The sequence below is a fragment of the Genypterus blacodes genome, unplaced genomic scaffold (assembly GCF_046128005.1).
Source record: "Genypterus blacodes isolate CSIRO-AG114 ecotype Tasmania unplaced genomic scaffold, CSIRO-AGI_Gbla_v1 ptg000502l_1, whole genome shotgun sequence".
In the NCBI taxonomy this organism is placed as follows: Eukaryota; Metazoa; Chordata; class Actinopteri; order Ophidiiformes; family Ophidiidae; genus Genypterus; species Genypterus blacodes.
In genome coordinates this window covers 1-15,000 of record NW_027467259.1, presented here as the reverse complement: position 1 = coordinate 15,000, position 15,000 = coordinate 1, and the positions used below count along the sequence as shown (strand labels likewise).

Here is a 15,000-nt window from a genome sequence, read left to right as displayed (position 1 = left end):
TACGTTCACCATCATCTTCATCATCACATCACAGTAGAATGATCATAACACTCAGCAGGATGGGAGTTGTGCTGCTAACCAACACAACATACTTCCATCAGAGGGGTCACAGGGGTCAACTGTCCTGTCACCGCTACAGAGGAACGACCCACTGGGTTTAAGGTGGCGAGTGACAGGAGAGCGTTAAGAGACCACAACACACACAGACGTCACAAATACAGATCAACCGGGCTGCGGTAAAGAGAAGAGATCAAAGATGTTTAGTAGTTCAGTATCAGAGTTTATATTCTTTCAGGCTCAATGCTAAATGCTAAGCTGCAGCTAACGACTCCCTCTCTAAGTGGAAGTGTTGATGCTTCTCAGCTGCAGCGGGTAAACAGATGAAAGTGTGGCAGAGAGCTGACGGGAGTTTTCCCTTGAAGTCCGCTCAGAGCCTTTTCAAATCAGGGGAATTCAATAATCCTCTGTGACCGTCACATGATGAAGGAGCCGTACCTGCTGCGTCTGCGCGGCGGGCTGAGGCGTGGCGGCCGCCTGCTCCGTCTTCACCTTGGACACCAGGGGGAGGGGCGTCAAGCAAGAGGCGGGCCTTCCCGTTGCTGTGGCGACCATGCCGACCCCGCCCCCTCCGACCGTTTGAGCGACGGGGCTCTGGGGCTCGGAGGGCGGGGTCTCCTCGGCGTGGAGCCCTTGGGAGTCGCAGCTCGGAGAGGAGACCTGGGTGAGGAGAGGGGAGAGAGAACAGGGCTGAAGAAGAATGACAGACGGGCGCGCCGCGGCCTAGGATGATGTAGATGTGGATCCTATCCCAATCTGCCCACTTCCTGTCTCCACACATTTGGGCAGAATGACAGACGTCTGTACTTTCTCTCTAGAAGATTCTATACAATATCTGAAGAAAAGTTCACAATCATGAGAACCAATGATGCTGCAGCTGTCAGTCTGTTCATCTCTATGGTTTCTCTTTTGCATCCACGTGTCCCAAACCTCGTGGATTTATTTTCTTCTACTTGCTTCTCTGCAGTTTCCAGTCAGCGTGTAAGCAAAGGGACAGAGTAGTGACTCAGCCGCTCCCATCTGAAACGCTACTAACTAACTAACTAAGTAAGTAACTAAGTAAGTAACTAACTAAGTAAGTAAGTAACTAACTAAGTAAGTAAGTAACTAACTAAGTAAGTAAGTAACTAACTAACTAACTATCTAACTAAGTAACTAAGTAAGTAAGTAACTAAGTAAGTAAGTAAGTAACTAACTAACTAACTAACTAACTAACTAAGTAAGTAAGTAACTAAGTAAGTAAGTAAGTAACTAACTAACTAACTAACTAACTAAGTAAGTAAGTAACTAAGTAAGTAAGTAACTAAGTAAGTAAGTAAGTAACTAACTAACTAACTAACTAAGTAAGTAAGTAACTAAGTAAGTAAGTAAGTAAGTAAGTAACTAAGTAAGTAAGTAAGTAAGTAAGTAACTAAGTAAGTAACTAAGTAAGTAACTAAGTAAGTAAGTAACTAACTAACTAACTAAGTAACTAAGTAAGTAAGTAACTAAGTAAGTAAGTAACTAAGTAAGTAAGTAAGTAACTAACTAAGTAAGTAACTAAGTAAGTAAGTAACTAAGTAAGTAAGTAAGTAAGTAAGTAAGTAAATAAATAAATAAATAAATTTAAATTTAAATTAAATTAAATTAAATTAAATTAAAAATAAATACAATTAAATTAAATTAAAAAATAACAGAACACTTTTGCCCAAAACAGAAAAATAAAAACCATCCTCCTTAAAGTGAATCATCAGGGCCGCCAAGTGTGACTGACAACTCCCTTCCTATAACTTATATTCATGCCTAGACTCAGCAGTCGTCTCTGTGTGGACGCAGTGACCTCAGCTTCTGTTTGAGCTGAATCCAGTCTGATTACAGCGGCAGTTTGTCTGAAGTTGTTTCACTGTGTAAAGACATTACCAAGGCAGGAAAATGATGGCTTTGCATTCCGTGTTCCATTATCACACTGTGGTGAAATCAAAGACACATCACACAGACACAGACACACACACACACAGACACACACACACTGTATCCACAAATCCACTCCCAACAATGGAGGGAACCATCCCGTGTTTGCAGGAGTGGAGGACATCTCTCCTCATTAATATGCAGATTTATGCAGCAAAGCACTCGAAAGCTAATCAGATCCTCTGCTCCGTACGGGGAGCCTGTGGAGTCAGTGTGTTAAGAGTTAAGAGTCTACAAACACAGGAGCTTACCTTGAGGAAGAACTCTGTGCCTTTCTCCATGATCTGCTGGATCTGAAGGAAGCCTGCGGTGTACATGAGGAGGAACTGGTCGCCCACGTTCATGCTGAGGCGTCCCGTGTAGCAGAAGGCCAGGATCTGCTGGAAACTCTGCGGCTGCACGGCCGGCGGCAGCTCCACCACCGAGCTCTTCCCTCCGGCGTTAAACAGATCCCTGAAGTAGGAGCTGCTGGCTGCCAGCACGGCGCGGTGAGCCTGGAGCGGGGAGATCACAGGAGGTTTAACAAAAGGCCCAAACCGCCAAGACGGGATCAGGCGAGCCGTCGACACAACTGACATCCAGGTGAAGGAAATGTTGTCATCCTCAAGTTCTCCCTCTTACTGAGCCATTCAGGCACAATCTGTCAAATAAGTCCCAACATAACTAATTACAGCTCGTCGCGTCACTCCCATCTAATCTCACAGGTTGGATGGACGCTCCGGAGGTCAGAGGTCAGAGCACGCTGTCCCAACATGCACTTCACCTGGCCCTCACTGCGTCATGGCTGCCACAGGAAAGTTGTGCGAGGTGGCGAATGACTTCAAAAGAAACCTATAGACGTCCAGCTGCTTTGAGTCATCTGAGCGAAGGTATTGGCCGGTTGAAGAGAGAGAACAGGACAGACAGAGGCAAGGAAGGAAGGAAGGAAGGAAGGAATCCCAGCCTGGTGTCTGTTCTGATTGGTGCTTCATCAAAGGACGGCATTGTTCTGCCTTTCTACCTGCATCAACCAACAGCTTCTCTGGTTTATAAATTCCAACCCATCACTAAATGTGCAGATGGGGCTTCAGTTTTATTAAATAGAACAAGAAAGGCTGGAAATGCAGCAGAACTCCTATGTGGTGTGTTTGAGTGTGATGCGTTCAGACGTTTGGCTTTATTCTCCATATTTGAATTCCTGTACAGCCAGAGGAGAGGTGGATGAGTGTGGAGTGTTGGAGGCGCCGCAGCCAGGAAGGTTAACCTTTGACCTCTCTCACTCCTCCACTCCTCCAAGAATGAAGAAGACCTGAAACGGGTTCAGGTTCTGGTCTCCGCTCCGCACTGATCCGTGGTCTCGTTCCTCCGTCCGATGGGGAATGGTTCTCGTCTGTGCATCCCCAGACTGAACCACCTCAGCTCCAGATTGGCTCCTTGCTCATTTGTGCTCTCCTCATGGTTTGGTAATCAACAGCATCAATCACACATGTGAGAGCATTTATTTACATCATAAGCTCAGACTTCCAACATTTCCCTCCGATACAAATGTGAAGATTTAATCATTTCCCGTTTGGTGCGATTCTGAAGTGGAAACCTTCCAGGCGCCGTGAGCAGCATGAAGCTCTGGGAGCGTTTCAGCGCTTTTGTGTCAGAGTTGTCGTCACTTAACAGGTGGGGGTTTCAAACTGGCCAATCTCCTTAAAGCGAGGCGGCGCTGCAACATAAATCACCATGTGCTTCATCTGATTGGTCCAGACATCATTCTGGTTGGGACTGCAGTCGGGGTGGGGTGAGTAATAAAGGTTAGGTGCAGTGAGGAGCATCCATGGAGTGTACCTGAACCGTGGCTCACTTGTTTCAGTGCCATTGCTTGTTCAGATCTGAACTATTGAAGAAGTTTGGACGGTCCTCACCCAAACAATGCAGCTGTGAAAGCTTCTTTCCTGTGTCTGAGTCAAATCAAATCAAATCAATTCAGGGCGGAGTTTCTGCGGGAGTTGAGCGCGTTCACCCTGCAGCCGCACACAGACGCCATCGCTACGTCTGATTCAGAGCATCAGGGAATAAGAGTGGTGACGTCAAAGAGGCACAGCACACAGGATTCACACAGAAGCACAACTTTGTGTGTCTGTGACGACTTGGTTGTGTAGTCAGCGAAGAAAAAAAGAGTTTCCTTCCTTCCTCCCTTCCTCCCTTCCTTCCTTCCTCCCTCCCTCCCCCCCCCCCCTCCCTCCCTCCCTCAGACTCAGCAGGCTCATCCACATCGTTGACATATGAAACCTATGAACTCAATTTATTAGCAGCTGAAAAGAAATCACATGCACAATTTATTTCTGGTCAAAAACAGAACCACAGAGTAAACACGATACCAGACCTTGAAGGCGTGGCCCTTGACGACCACGGCAACATCGCAGTAGAGGCCCTGCAGCCGCTGTTCGTTCAGACACTCGAGGACGTTGTTGCCGAAGTTAGGGATCGCCATCTGCAGCGTCTGAGCCATAACGCTCAGCCCGGCACCACAGGGTCTGCGGGAGACGGGAGACGAGACGCGGAAGGTTACAAGGACGGAGGGATGAAGGCAGGAAGAGGAGGAGGCCATTTAGGATTCAAAATTTGGTAAACATCTGGAGCCCAAAGCCGATTTCTAAATGACTTATCAGCAACATGAAGCATTTCTCTTCTCTCCCTGGTTCTGTGTGTTCCTGCACAGCCCAGGTGTTCCGTCTGATGAAGATCTCTCTAAAGCGCTGCAGTGTGCGGCGGCGTTGAATTTCTCATCACTCCTTCACAGTCGGTCACTCCTCCGCTTCGCTCGTCTTCATCGCCATGTAAAGGAAGCCTCTCACCCTGTCCAGCTGAAAGTTCACTCTAACATGCAAAGTCAGCCTCGACAGTTCCACCGCAGCGGCACTTCAATTTACACACTAAGAAATATGTGGATAAGAATGGGAATGGGCGCTTCCTCAAACAAAAGACATTTACCACGAGACGTCAGGCGTCATCCGACATCTACAGTGAGCAGACCACATCTCTAAGACATCTCTAAAACGGTTTGGAACCAAGTCTGCAGCGAGGAGGGAGAAGGGACGGGACACAAACCTAAAACCTCACAACCTTCAGCGATCAGACGACGCTAACGAAGTTCATTATTCTGAAAGGATTAAAGAAAAGAAAAAAAAAACACTCTAACCAACAAAACTCAAACTCCACGGCTGCTCACCCAACAAGTCTTCAGCTCCAAGATCGCAGCATTTAGACACCGACGGCGGTTCTGACAGTGGCATTAGGACGTCCTCGTGAGCGGACCGAGACGTTTGGCGTTGCAGGAGCAGAGGTTACAGATGCCTGCAGATCAGCACAAACATTCCCTTCATATTCATCTTACACTCGGCTCAAGCTCAACCCCTTCAAGTCTTCTCCACCTCCAGGATGCCACACAAAACGTTTTCCCGTATGTTTCGGCTAAGGCTGAGTTATGGACAAACATAAACATCGCAACAGCGAGAGATCTTCAGATCTAAAGTCTTTGGGTCTGGAACATCAGCAGGTAAAGTGTCGTTCACATCCATCACACTGCAAACTAAACTAAACTCTTTAAGTGTGAACTGTCACTTGAGAATCACTAACTTGTAAGATTGTCCAGCGGGTCCTGTGTCTTTGTTTAGTCATACCTTAGGTTTTGCAGCAGGTAACCAGGCAACATTCAAACTACATCTGTCTGCTTTGTGCCAATGACTCCTCCTTGTGCTTTCTCCTCTGTGGTCGCTGGGTGTTGGAGTGAGTAACTCTGCCTGATCCACCCAGTCTCTCCTAGTCTCTGACAAATGGTTGAAGATCCAGCTCCTCTGTGAACACCATCACATCTCCTGACTGGCGTAACCGGCAAATCGGCGAGTACGTAGACTTTTTGCGCTATATACCGGCGGGCCAGCTCTAATAGACATTTGATATGATCCCACGGGCCAAATATAGTTACACTGCGGGCCAGATTTAGGCCGCAGGCCTGAGTTTGACACCCCTGCTCTAGACAGTTTGACTGAATGTTAGGAGAGAGACAACTTCTACAATCAACAAGACAAACTGCCAACTCCCTCTATGGCCCATTACAGATCCTGTTCTCTCTCTGGAACCCTCCACTCTAAAGTACTCACTGGCCCACAATAAAACACAGTGGTTGTTCTAGGGAATCTTCCAGGGATGAGTCTGAAGCAGGATGTTACTGAATGGAGTCTGCACGCTCAGCAGAGCTTCCCTGGGCTCATCCTTCCTAAGGGCAGCGCTGAGACTAGACGGCACTATGGCATTCAATCATAATCAACTTTTTATTTATCCCAACTAATTCATTTGGACAGATAGATGTGTTGATGTGCAGCACCGGGACAAGAGCGTCTGCGTCTCCTCCCCCCCCCATCCCGTCAAACCGACTGACCGCGGTGCAAACTGACCCGAATGCAGATTGAGCTCGATCACTTTTACTTGAATTGAAAAAACAATATGTTGGATTGTCAAACATAGATGATCGTCTAAAGGTGGCTCGTTGTGGAATAATGCATCGCAAACTCTTTGTTCCATTTGTTTGTTTTCAAGAGAAGATGATTGAAGAAAATGTTGAAATATAAATGAGATAAGTTTGATGTTTATTTTGGGAGAAATAATCGTTATATTGCGTAATAAATATAATCTATAGATTAATCCACTCATCGAAACAATTATCTGTAGATTAATGGTTAAAAAAAAGAATGGTCAGGTGCAGCCCTAAATCTGTTATTCAACCTCAGAGGAACAGACGTGGATGATGTCATCGCAAATCAATGTATTCAGACACCTAAACGTCTGAGAGGGAGAAGAATCCACATGAGGTTCCTTCCCAGATGCCTTCAGCTGGCAGAACAATACAGAGAGCTGGAGATTGGGTTCACACCAACGCACAGTTTGAACTCATCTGTATGAAACTGGTCCAATAATGATTTATGAGACAAATGATCATTATTTGGATTGGAAAGGAGCCATGTTAATTTCTCTTTCTCGTCTTTCTTACTCTCTTAATTTTCAAACAAGACACTATCATCTCCATTGAAAGAAGTTTGAACTTCTCACCACAGAGGAGATCTCATGAGTGGAGTTCTGATTCTCCCAACAAAACACCAGCAACTCCCAATCACAGACCGGAGTGAAATCATTTCAACTCTAGTTTCAATCAAGTCAATGGCTTTAACACAACTCTTTCTAGCCCGGCAAGAAATACTCGACTCCCAGATACAAATGACCTACTGTGGCGTTCAGCAAGTCTTTATCTGAACCAGCAACCCTCCCAGTGGAGTGAGCCTGGGAGGGACCAACATGCTTGCATGCTAACAATATACTTAACGTAAGAAGGGTGTTACTAATAAAAAAAGCATTTGTGGCTCGTCCTTACTCTCTGCTGCCATCTAGTGGTAACCTGGTCTCAACACAGGACCAGCAGTCTGAATGGTTGTCTGTGACCTCAGAATAACACCAGACCAGCATCCTGAAGTCCCTGACCCGGATCGGCTTCAGAATCGACCAAAGACGGACTTCTGCAAAAGATATCCAGCTGTTTCCCATTACCTTTTCATTTTGTCCTGCTAGCACACACAGACACATAACCTGAGGCAAACACACAACTTCCTCTGCAGAGGTAACGAGTTTACAGAGCGAAGGTAATACCGCCACCAAGGCCCCAACAGTCCAACGATTTCACCGTTTTGCCAACATAAATCCAGACTTTTATCATTTTACTGCAGACATCGACTTCCCTTTGAAAATACTGTATCCTACTCCTATCATGGAGTGTGTGTGTGTGCGTCTGTGTGTTCAGAAGTCCAGCATTTGCATAGGACGCTGTTCACCTCATCTACCAGTTTGTACTTCTGATTGACTTTCCCACATGATGGCAGCCATGTCACAGCTGTCGATGACATGAAAGCTCCACCATGATGACACCCGACTGTTGGGAACGAGCGCACACACACGCGTTGCTGGTAGTTGTATCTTTATTGTATCTTATCTTTCTATCTTTCTTTCATACACACACACACACACACACACACACACACAGATATCTTTAATAAATCATTACAATTCTTGTTTAGGTTTGCAATAAAAAGCAGCATTTTCAGTCACAAACTCAGATCAAACTTCCCTTCCATCTAAATCTGCTGGTTACTTCCTAAGACCTCTTGAGGTAAACCAGACAGAACAAACCCCCCCCCCCCCCCCCCCCCCCCCCCCTCTCCAGACGACACGCCAATATTTGCAAAAACATCTTTTTTCAAATGGCTACAGAGCATAATTGTAGCCTAAAGCTACGCTCAGTCCACACACGACCCGCCCGCTTCATTCCATTTCAGCGCACGGGGCATTGAGATGTCATCTGAGGACAACATGCCTCTTCCAGGTCACAGAGGTCATCACAGCTTCCAGGAAACATAAAGGAGAGTTAATTCCCACCACTTGACCTTTGGCCTGTAGTCCCCATGGGCCCCATTATATAATCCGACACCATGCTAGACTGTGCATGTGTGTGAGAAAAAGTGTGTGCACGTGTGTGTGTGTGTGTTGAAACTTGCAGAACTCAACTCATCTCCACAGCAACACACTTAGGGCTAAGTTACTCCAAACAACCACACATCTCTACCACCCAGAAGTAGGACAAAGTATCGACACGCAGGCCTGAGATGAACTGAACCAACAGTGACACGAGTGTGTGACCGCCACATCAATCACCCACTCATCACGTTCAGTTTCCTGGTTTGGGGAGGTTAAAGGTGGCCTGTTAGCAAGTAGCGAGCTAAGGCTAAGGCTAGCCCTGGCACAAGTCGGACCTAGTTTTCGGTGCTCAGCGCGCCGGTAAACCACCCGCACCTCGGCCCCGGTGGTGCTCGTTACTCGGGCAGAGATTTAACGCCGCAAACACGGCCACCGTTCACCGACACTCGCGTTCAGCAGCGACCGAAATGTGGCTAGACTGAGTGTAGCCTCTCCCCTGAGCTCGACAAGAGCTGAAACTTCAAAAGAGAGATTATTCATACACATGAATTATACATCAATGCGCCTCACATTAAAGTCTAGCAGAGCTGGCGATGTCTCGCCGGTAGACGCCAGTAAATGAAAGTCCGCCGCCACCGGGGCAGCAGGGCAGTCGCAGCGGGAGGAGAGCTTTCCGTGCCCCGCCGTGTGCCAGTCTCGATGCCCGGTAGGATTTGGGAGTCCTCGGCTGGCCCGGGCCGGTGTGTGCGGAAGGGGAGGGGGGAGGAGGGGAGGCGGCGGCAGGGGAAGGAACGGAGGAGAAAAGGAGAAAAGGGAGAGCTCTCCTCCTCTCTTTTGTATGTCAACCGGGTTTTCACTCCAGCAACACGCCGGGAAGAATTCCGCCACAAAAATAGTCGGGGGGGGTCAAATACTGAGCCGTAGAACGCTCCGTCTCTCTCTGTTCCGCCGCGATGCGATGTCGGTTTAGCCCGACTTCCCTGCCCCTTCTCCGGCCGAGCGGCAGCTACCAATACGGGACAGACACACGCTGCCCGCCTCCCCCTCCCCAAAAAACGTCGCCTGTGTTATATCACAGCGGGTTCATTAATTAATTAATCCCCGTGAAAAATACACCCGACGCTACGGCCCAGATTCACTTGGCTGCGGAGTGAATCTTTACGGGTTAATGTTATGTTCACGGGAGAGGAGGGGGCGAGCCTGGCACTCCATCTTTAGCCGACATCAACAGGTCATCCCGGGACACAAATGCACTGCAACTGTAGGCGAGACAGACGGATGGATCCGGCATGGCGAGGGGAGAGAGGAGAGGAGGGGAGAGAGGAGAGGAGAGGAGAGAGGAAACCAGGGGGCTGGCTGTAAAACCTTAACCCGTTTACCGACAGGACACTGAGGCAGTAAGCAAACCCACCGCTCCGCAGTTCTGGACGAGCCAGACCGTCTGTAAGGAGAAATAAGACGCGCTCCCAGTGTTTGGGAAAGTTCAGGAATGCGGGAGGACGAAACGGGAGCGGGGTCTCGCCACAGCTCCCACCGAGGGGAAGGGGGGGGGGGGGACAGCCCGAGGCGATGAATGAAGCCGGTGAAGTGGTTAAAGTTTGGTCCCTGTGGGCCCGTGAGCCCGTGAGCCCATCCCCCATTGTGGCTAACACAACTTTACCCCCCCCCAAAAAAATGTCAAACCCCCCCCTAAAATCACCCAGGCGAATTCAAACCAACTCGGACAACAGTTGGACCCGTCTCCCCGTCTCCCCCGGGAGCCCGAGCCGTTGTCCTCGTTGACCTGCCGTGTTCAACTCACCCCCTTGGTGTATTCCGCTGGAAAGTGTTTCAATGGAGGAGCGGCGCAGAAGAAGCGGTCTAGTGTCTCCCTCCGCCTCGCTACAGGCAGCCATTCATTGTGACTGTACGCCGTGAACCAGCCGCCGGAGCACGCACACAATCACGCACGCACTCACTCACACGCGCGCGCGCCCGTGCACACGGCGAGGCGAGACGAGGAGCGCAGAGTTATCGAGGAGGAGGAGGAGGAGGAGGAGGAGGAGGAGGAGGAGGCCGCAGAGCAGCAGAGCGTGGATTCTTTTCTCTTTCTCTCCCAGGGGCTGCAGACAGATCACAGAGCTACCGATCAGCGAGTTAGACAGGTAGACGGTCGGAAGGTGAGACGTCTCAACTCCCAGGCAGCAGTATCATTTAGGAATAATGTGAGAACTTGGGCAATTGAAAAAATAAATGGACTATTTAAATTTCAGCATTTTATTTTCACCTCTTTCCCCCCAATACTGCAATATAATATAATATAATAATACATAATATGATATGATATTATATAATATAATTAATATAACATAATATACTGTTATATAATGTAATAATATAATAGAATTATACAATATAATATAATACTGTATAATATAACATAATATAATATAATACTGTATAATTTAATATAATACTGTATAATATAACATAACATAATATAATATACTATAGTATAATATAATATAATATAATATAATATAATATAATATAACATTAGGCTGCCATGACAGATCTTTATTATGCCACTGTATATTTTGAGCTACAAAGGCCAAATAGAGTAATTCCAACCAGAGCCTCTTTAAAACAAAGGATGTGAAATATTTATTCATCTATCTGAAAAGTTAACTTCAGGTGGAAATAGTCATTTTTTCACCAGACAAAATATTGACGAGAACATTTAGAATCAATGTTGCTGCCACACACATTCACCCGGTAGAGAAGTAATGAGATTACATTTGTAACGAGTAATGAGCGATCCGCTGCTGTTCCCATGCGGCGCCGCAGGCAGGTAGTCAGGCAGCGTCCCCAGCCGACCCGACTGTCTGAGCCCCACCCACTCACCCACTCACTCACCGGGATGTCTTCTCCCTTGGGTGGGACCGAGGGACCGACTCCAAGCTGCCCGGTCACCGGTGAGTGGATCCAGACACCGCGCAGACCGTGACTGAGGAGAGACCGGTTCGATTTCGTTGTGATCTCCGTCTTGGTGCGTCTAGACTCCGGGCAGGTGAGCCCTCCGGGGCCTCCAGGCGGTGCGCACGGTGAATACTAAACAGGATGAGACTGCATTCAGGCTCGGCACTGCGCTCCTCACTCTCTCCCTGTCATGCCAAATACTATTAACTCTATAATTCTCCAGTGTCAGATGTATAGTGCCACGCTCTCTGGACATTTACAGCCACAGCGCCCCCTATCCAGATGTTCGGGTTTCTGTCCGCACAGTGGAGACCTTTTCATTCTTATAAATCACCCCCCAGTTGGTGGGGGGGGAGTACATGTATTGACTGTTGGATAAATCGTGCATTACTTGCATTTATCACACAGATCTGTGACATGTAGGGAGGCCCTGTGCTCTCTGGGGAAGTGATTCATCTGAAATCTAAAATGAATAGAATAAAGATACATAGGGACATGGAAGTATAAAACACTTTCTTTGGTTGCACCTAAAAGAACACAATGTACTATTCACTCAGGCCTAAGTGGAGCTTTTCGTAGCTTTATGCAAAATGACATAATACAGTAAAGATAAAGCTATTAGATATGAAGCTATTAGATAGAATACTAAAGTTGTTGTCTTTAAAGTTGTAATATTCCATGAAATTTTGAAAGTTAGGACAATAAAATAGTAATATATAAAAGAGGTTCTAGTCAAGTCAATAGTGGCATACTCTTCAAACGTCTTTTTTTATTTTTCCAACACTCATTTCCATTGTAATTCTTCTATAAAAGTAAATAAAGTCACTATCCTCCATCCTATCCTCTCCAATTAGCCGGTGCTATAGAACCGCTCACCGACATTCATTATGACCATCATTGCATTGTGGTGTTTAATGCAGGGAACCTGTAAGTCCCCTGAATGATCAGATTTTTTTCCTGTTAATAGCGAGAATTACATTTTTGACACACCGCATAAAATTGATCAAAAACATGGTACTGCTCTGGCCTAGTTGAATGAAGATGATCACTCTAAATAACTTCTTATTTAGTATTGATTTGCAGTGGCGCTTCCTCGTGAGCAGACAATGGCCTCCAAACCTTGGCACCAGCTGCTGACACTGTAAGTAAGTAAGTAAAGACTGGAGGACAGATACATGTGAAGGAATAACATTTATTTATTGTTCTGAGCCAGAAACCTTCCTGTCTTTTCTCCGTTAATGTTATCACCTGGCATGAAGTTAGATAAGGGAATGATCCATAAATGATGTTGAGTTGTTTATTCTTTTCATCCGTTCAGGTTCGCTGCAGATTAAATGAGTTTATTCATAAAGGCGCGGCGCTGTGCTGTTCACCGCGGAGAATCTAGGTCAGGATGAGACTGATGGACCCTCAGTTTGTCCTCGCGTTACACCGTCAACACGCGGCGCTTCACCGCGGGGGGGCGCTCTTCCTCCTCCTTTTTTGCTTCGACCCTACAGGCTTCCGTAAGTATCTCCCAAACATGGCTTCCCCCGTGAGCTAACGTGAACGTGTGACGGTAAACCGAGCGCACGAAAAGACGAGACTGCGTGTGTCACCATAACGACAAAAACTCAAAGGAAAAACAAAACAAAATAAAAACAGAAGCCGTCTCCAGGAAGTGTAACAAGTAAGTGTTTCAAAGTGGCTGTTAGCCGAGTTAGCAAACTGGCTAACCTTCCAAGCATGGTGCTGTTTAGCGGCATTGAGCCAACTTAGTTGAGCTACAGTTGTAATATTGGACAATATAAACTGACGCTAAGTCAGATACACGTTTTAATGTCATTACAGTAGATATTTGGATTCGTCATCGTGGGGAAATGGCCTTGTACACGCCCCATTAGTCTCTGTGAAGTCAGAATACTCTTAAATCTTATTGGACTTGTTTACATTGCTTTCCTACTTCAGTGTTATTCAAGTATTTCGGTTTCTTTTTGAACAACTAATCAAATATTTGGCCTCCTTTTAGTTTGCCATTGAAGATGCACAAACAGAAATCTGCTTGACAATTCTTATAGTTGTAAGGGTTAGCAACATACATGTCTTTGTTTTGTTTCCTTCAGTCAAAGCGGCGTCCCTTTATGCTGGTGCAGACCGCTCGCTTCCTCTCCCCCCTCCTCCGCCATCAGCTGCATCGTTCCTGCACAGATTCTATCAGATCGAAGCTTGGGTGGGGCCTGAGCACTGTGAAGAGGGGGCGGACATCTATGGAGCCCCCACTAGCTACCCGGGACCCCCAGAGTCCCACCACAGAGTGTGAGCCCGCAGCTGCGGAAGGTGAAAGTCCGGCCACGGACGCCGCGACAGATGGGAAGAAGCCTCAAACGGGACTGTTACCAGGGGAGACGGTGGTGAGGGAGGGCAAGGCGGCCATCCTCTTTCCCAGTGCCAATGAGGTGTTTTACAACCCAGTGCAGGAGTTTAACAGAGATTTAACGTGAGTGTGAATATACATTACATTACATTACATTACATTACAGTCATGTAATGTAGCGACTGCCAATTATTGCAGGGCAGCCATTATTCGGCGGCCCGTGGAAGAGTTGGGGGTTCGGTTCGGTGCCTTGCTCAGGGGCACCTCGGCAGTGCCCTGGAGGCAAACTGGCAACTCACCAGCTACCAGTCCACTTGGTCCATACAGGACTCGAACCGGCGACCCTCCGCTTCCCAAGCGGAATCCCTACCGACTGCTGCCGCCGCTAATATGAGTATTAGTTGCATGGTTACTGTTGCCAGGACAAACAGTAGTGCACAGAGCCGAGTCATCGTTCTGGCATCACAGATTTCCCCACATGCCTACAAAATGTGACACTACTTCATTTCCCACTCCAAAGTCTGTAAGCCGTAGTTGTGTTTATGTAACTGGTCGATCGACGCTCTACTATTGTGGGTAATAACCTTTGTGCGTGTGCGTTCCCTGACCTTTCATCACTTTACAAAGCATCATCTTCCTTCCCGTTCCAGATGTGCCGTGATCACAGAGTTTGCCAGGGATGTGCTGGCCGAGCGGGGGGTGAAGGTGGTGGTGCCGGGGGAGAAGGAGAGGGTGGTCGTCTCCCTGTCGTCAGAGGAGAAGAAGGAGGAGGAGGCCGAGGAGCAGGCGGGTCAGAGGAACGGCGGAGAGGAGCCGACAGTCATCGCCACAGTCGGGGAGAAATGTGAGGTGCGGAGATGAGACGTGGACAAATCAGTCAGGATCGACATTTGATTTAGATTTCGTCTTTCGTCGCGTTCGTGCGTCTTCAAAGCGGTTTCCTGTCTTGTCCTCTCCAGCGAGGCCTGCACGTGCTGGAGGGTCTGGCAGCGTCCGGTCTGCGCTCAGTGCGTTTTGCCCTGGAGGTCCCCGGCCTGCAGAGCATCACCGCCAACGACTTCTCTGCCAAGGCGGCGGCCCTCATTGCCCGGAACGCCCAGCACAACAGAGTGGGCCACCTGCTGACCACCACCTGCAGGGACGCCAGGTAGGATCGCTCGGCCGCTATGTCACCCGCTGACTGTCGGTGAACA

At 47.7% G+C, this 15,000-nt stretch overlaps 2 protein-coding genes across 3 annotated transcripts in view; one reads left to right on the top strand and one right to left on the bottom strand.

The window, feature by feature from the left end:
* The window catches only part of nacc1b (nucleus accumbens associated 1, BEN and BTB (POZ) domain containing b), a 13,254-nt gene extending 2,748 nt beyond the window's left edge, over positions 1 to 10,506 (bottom strand). Inside the window, exons 1-4 of one of the 2 annotated variants that reach the window (XM_076140040.1) lie at positions 10,298 to 10,506; positions 4,361 to 4,511; positions 2,259 to 2,501; positions 496 to 717 (exon numbers count right to left, since the gene is read on the bottom strand). In XM_076140040.1, coding sequence (XP_075996155.1) covers positions 496 to 717; positions 2,259 to 2,501; positions 4,361 to 4,486 — 591 coding nt within the window. In that variant the 5' untranslated portion in view covers positions 4,487 to 4,511; positions 10,298 to 10,506. Of the gene's footprint in view, positions 1 to 495; positions 718 to 2,258; positions 2,502 to 4,360; positions 4,512 to 9,066; positions 9,444 to 10,297 lie in introns of those variants that run through there. The other variant, XM_076140039.1, reaches the window with a different exon arrangement.
* Positions 10,507 to 12,663: 2,157 nt separating this feature from the next.
* Positions 12,664 to 14,993, top strand: trmt1 (tRNA methyltransferase 1). The gene is made up of 4 exons (XM_076140038.1): positions 12,664 to 13,123; positions 13,557 to 13,930; positions 14,458 to 14,656; positions 14,767 to 14,993. The coding sequence occupies exons 2-4, from the start codon at positions 13,575 to 13,577 to the stop codon at positions 14,956 to 14,958; spliced, it is 747 nt and encodes a 248-aa protein (XP_075996153.1). The 5' UTR covers positions 12,664 to 13,123; positions 13,557 to 13,574; the 3' UTR covers positions 14,959 to 14,993.
* Positions 14,994 to 15,000: the final 7 nt, after the last annotated feature.

Coding starts and splice junctions, on each gene's coding strand:
- trmt1 (XM_076140038.1), top strand. CDS start 13,575: ATGCTGGTGCAGACCGCTCGCTTCCTCTCCCCCCTCCTCCGCCATCAG. Junction 13,931..14,457: donor GAGTTTAACAGAGATTTAAC/GTGAGTGTGAAT, acceptor TTCCCGTTCCAG/ATGTGCCGTGATCACAGAGT. Junction 14,657..14,766: donor CAGTCGGGGAGAAATGTGAG/GTGCGGAGATGA, acceptor TGTCCTCTCCAG/CGAGGCCTGCACGTGCTGGA.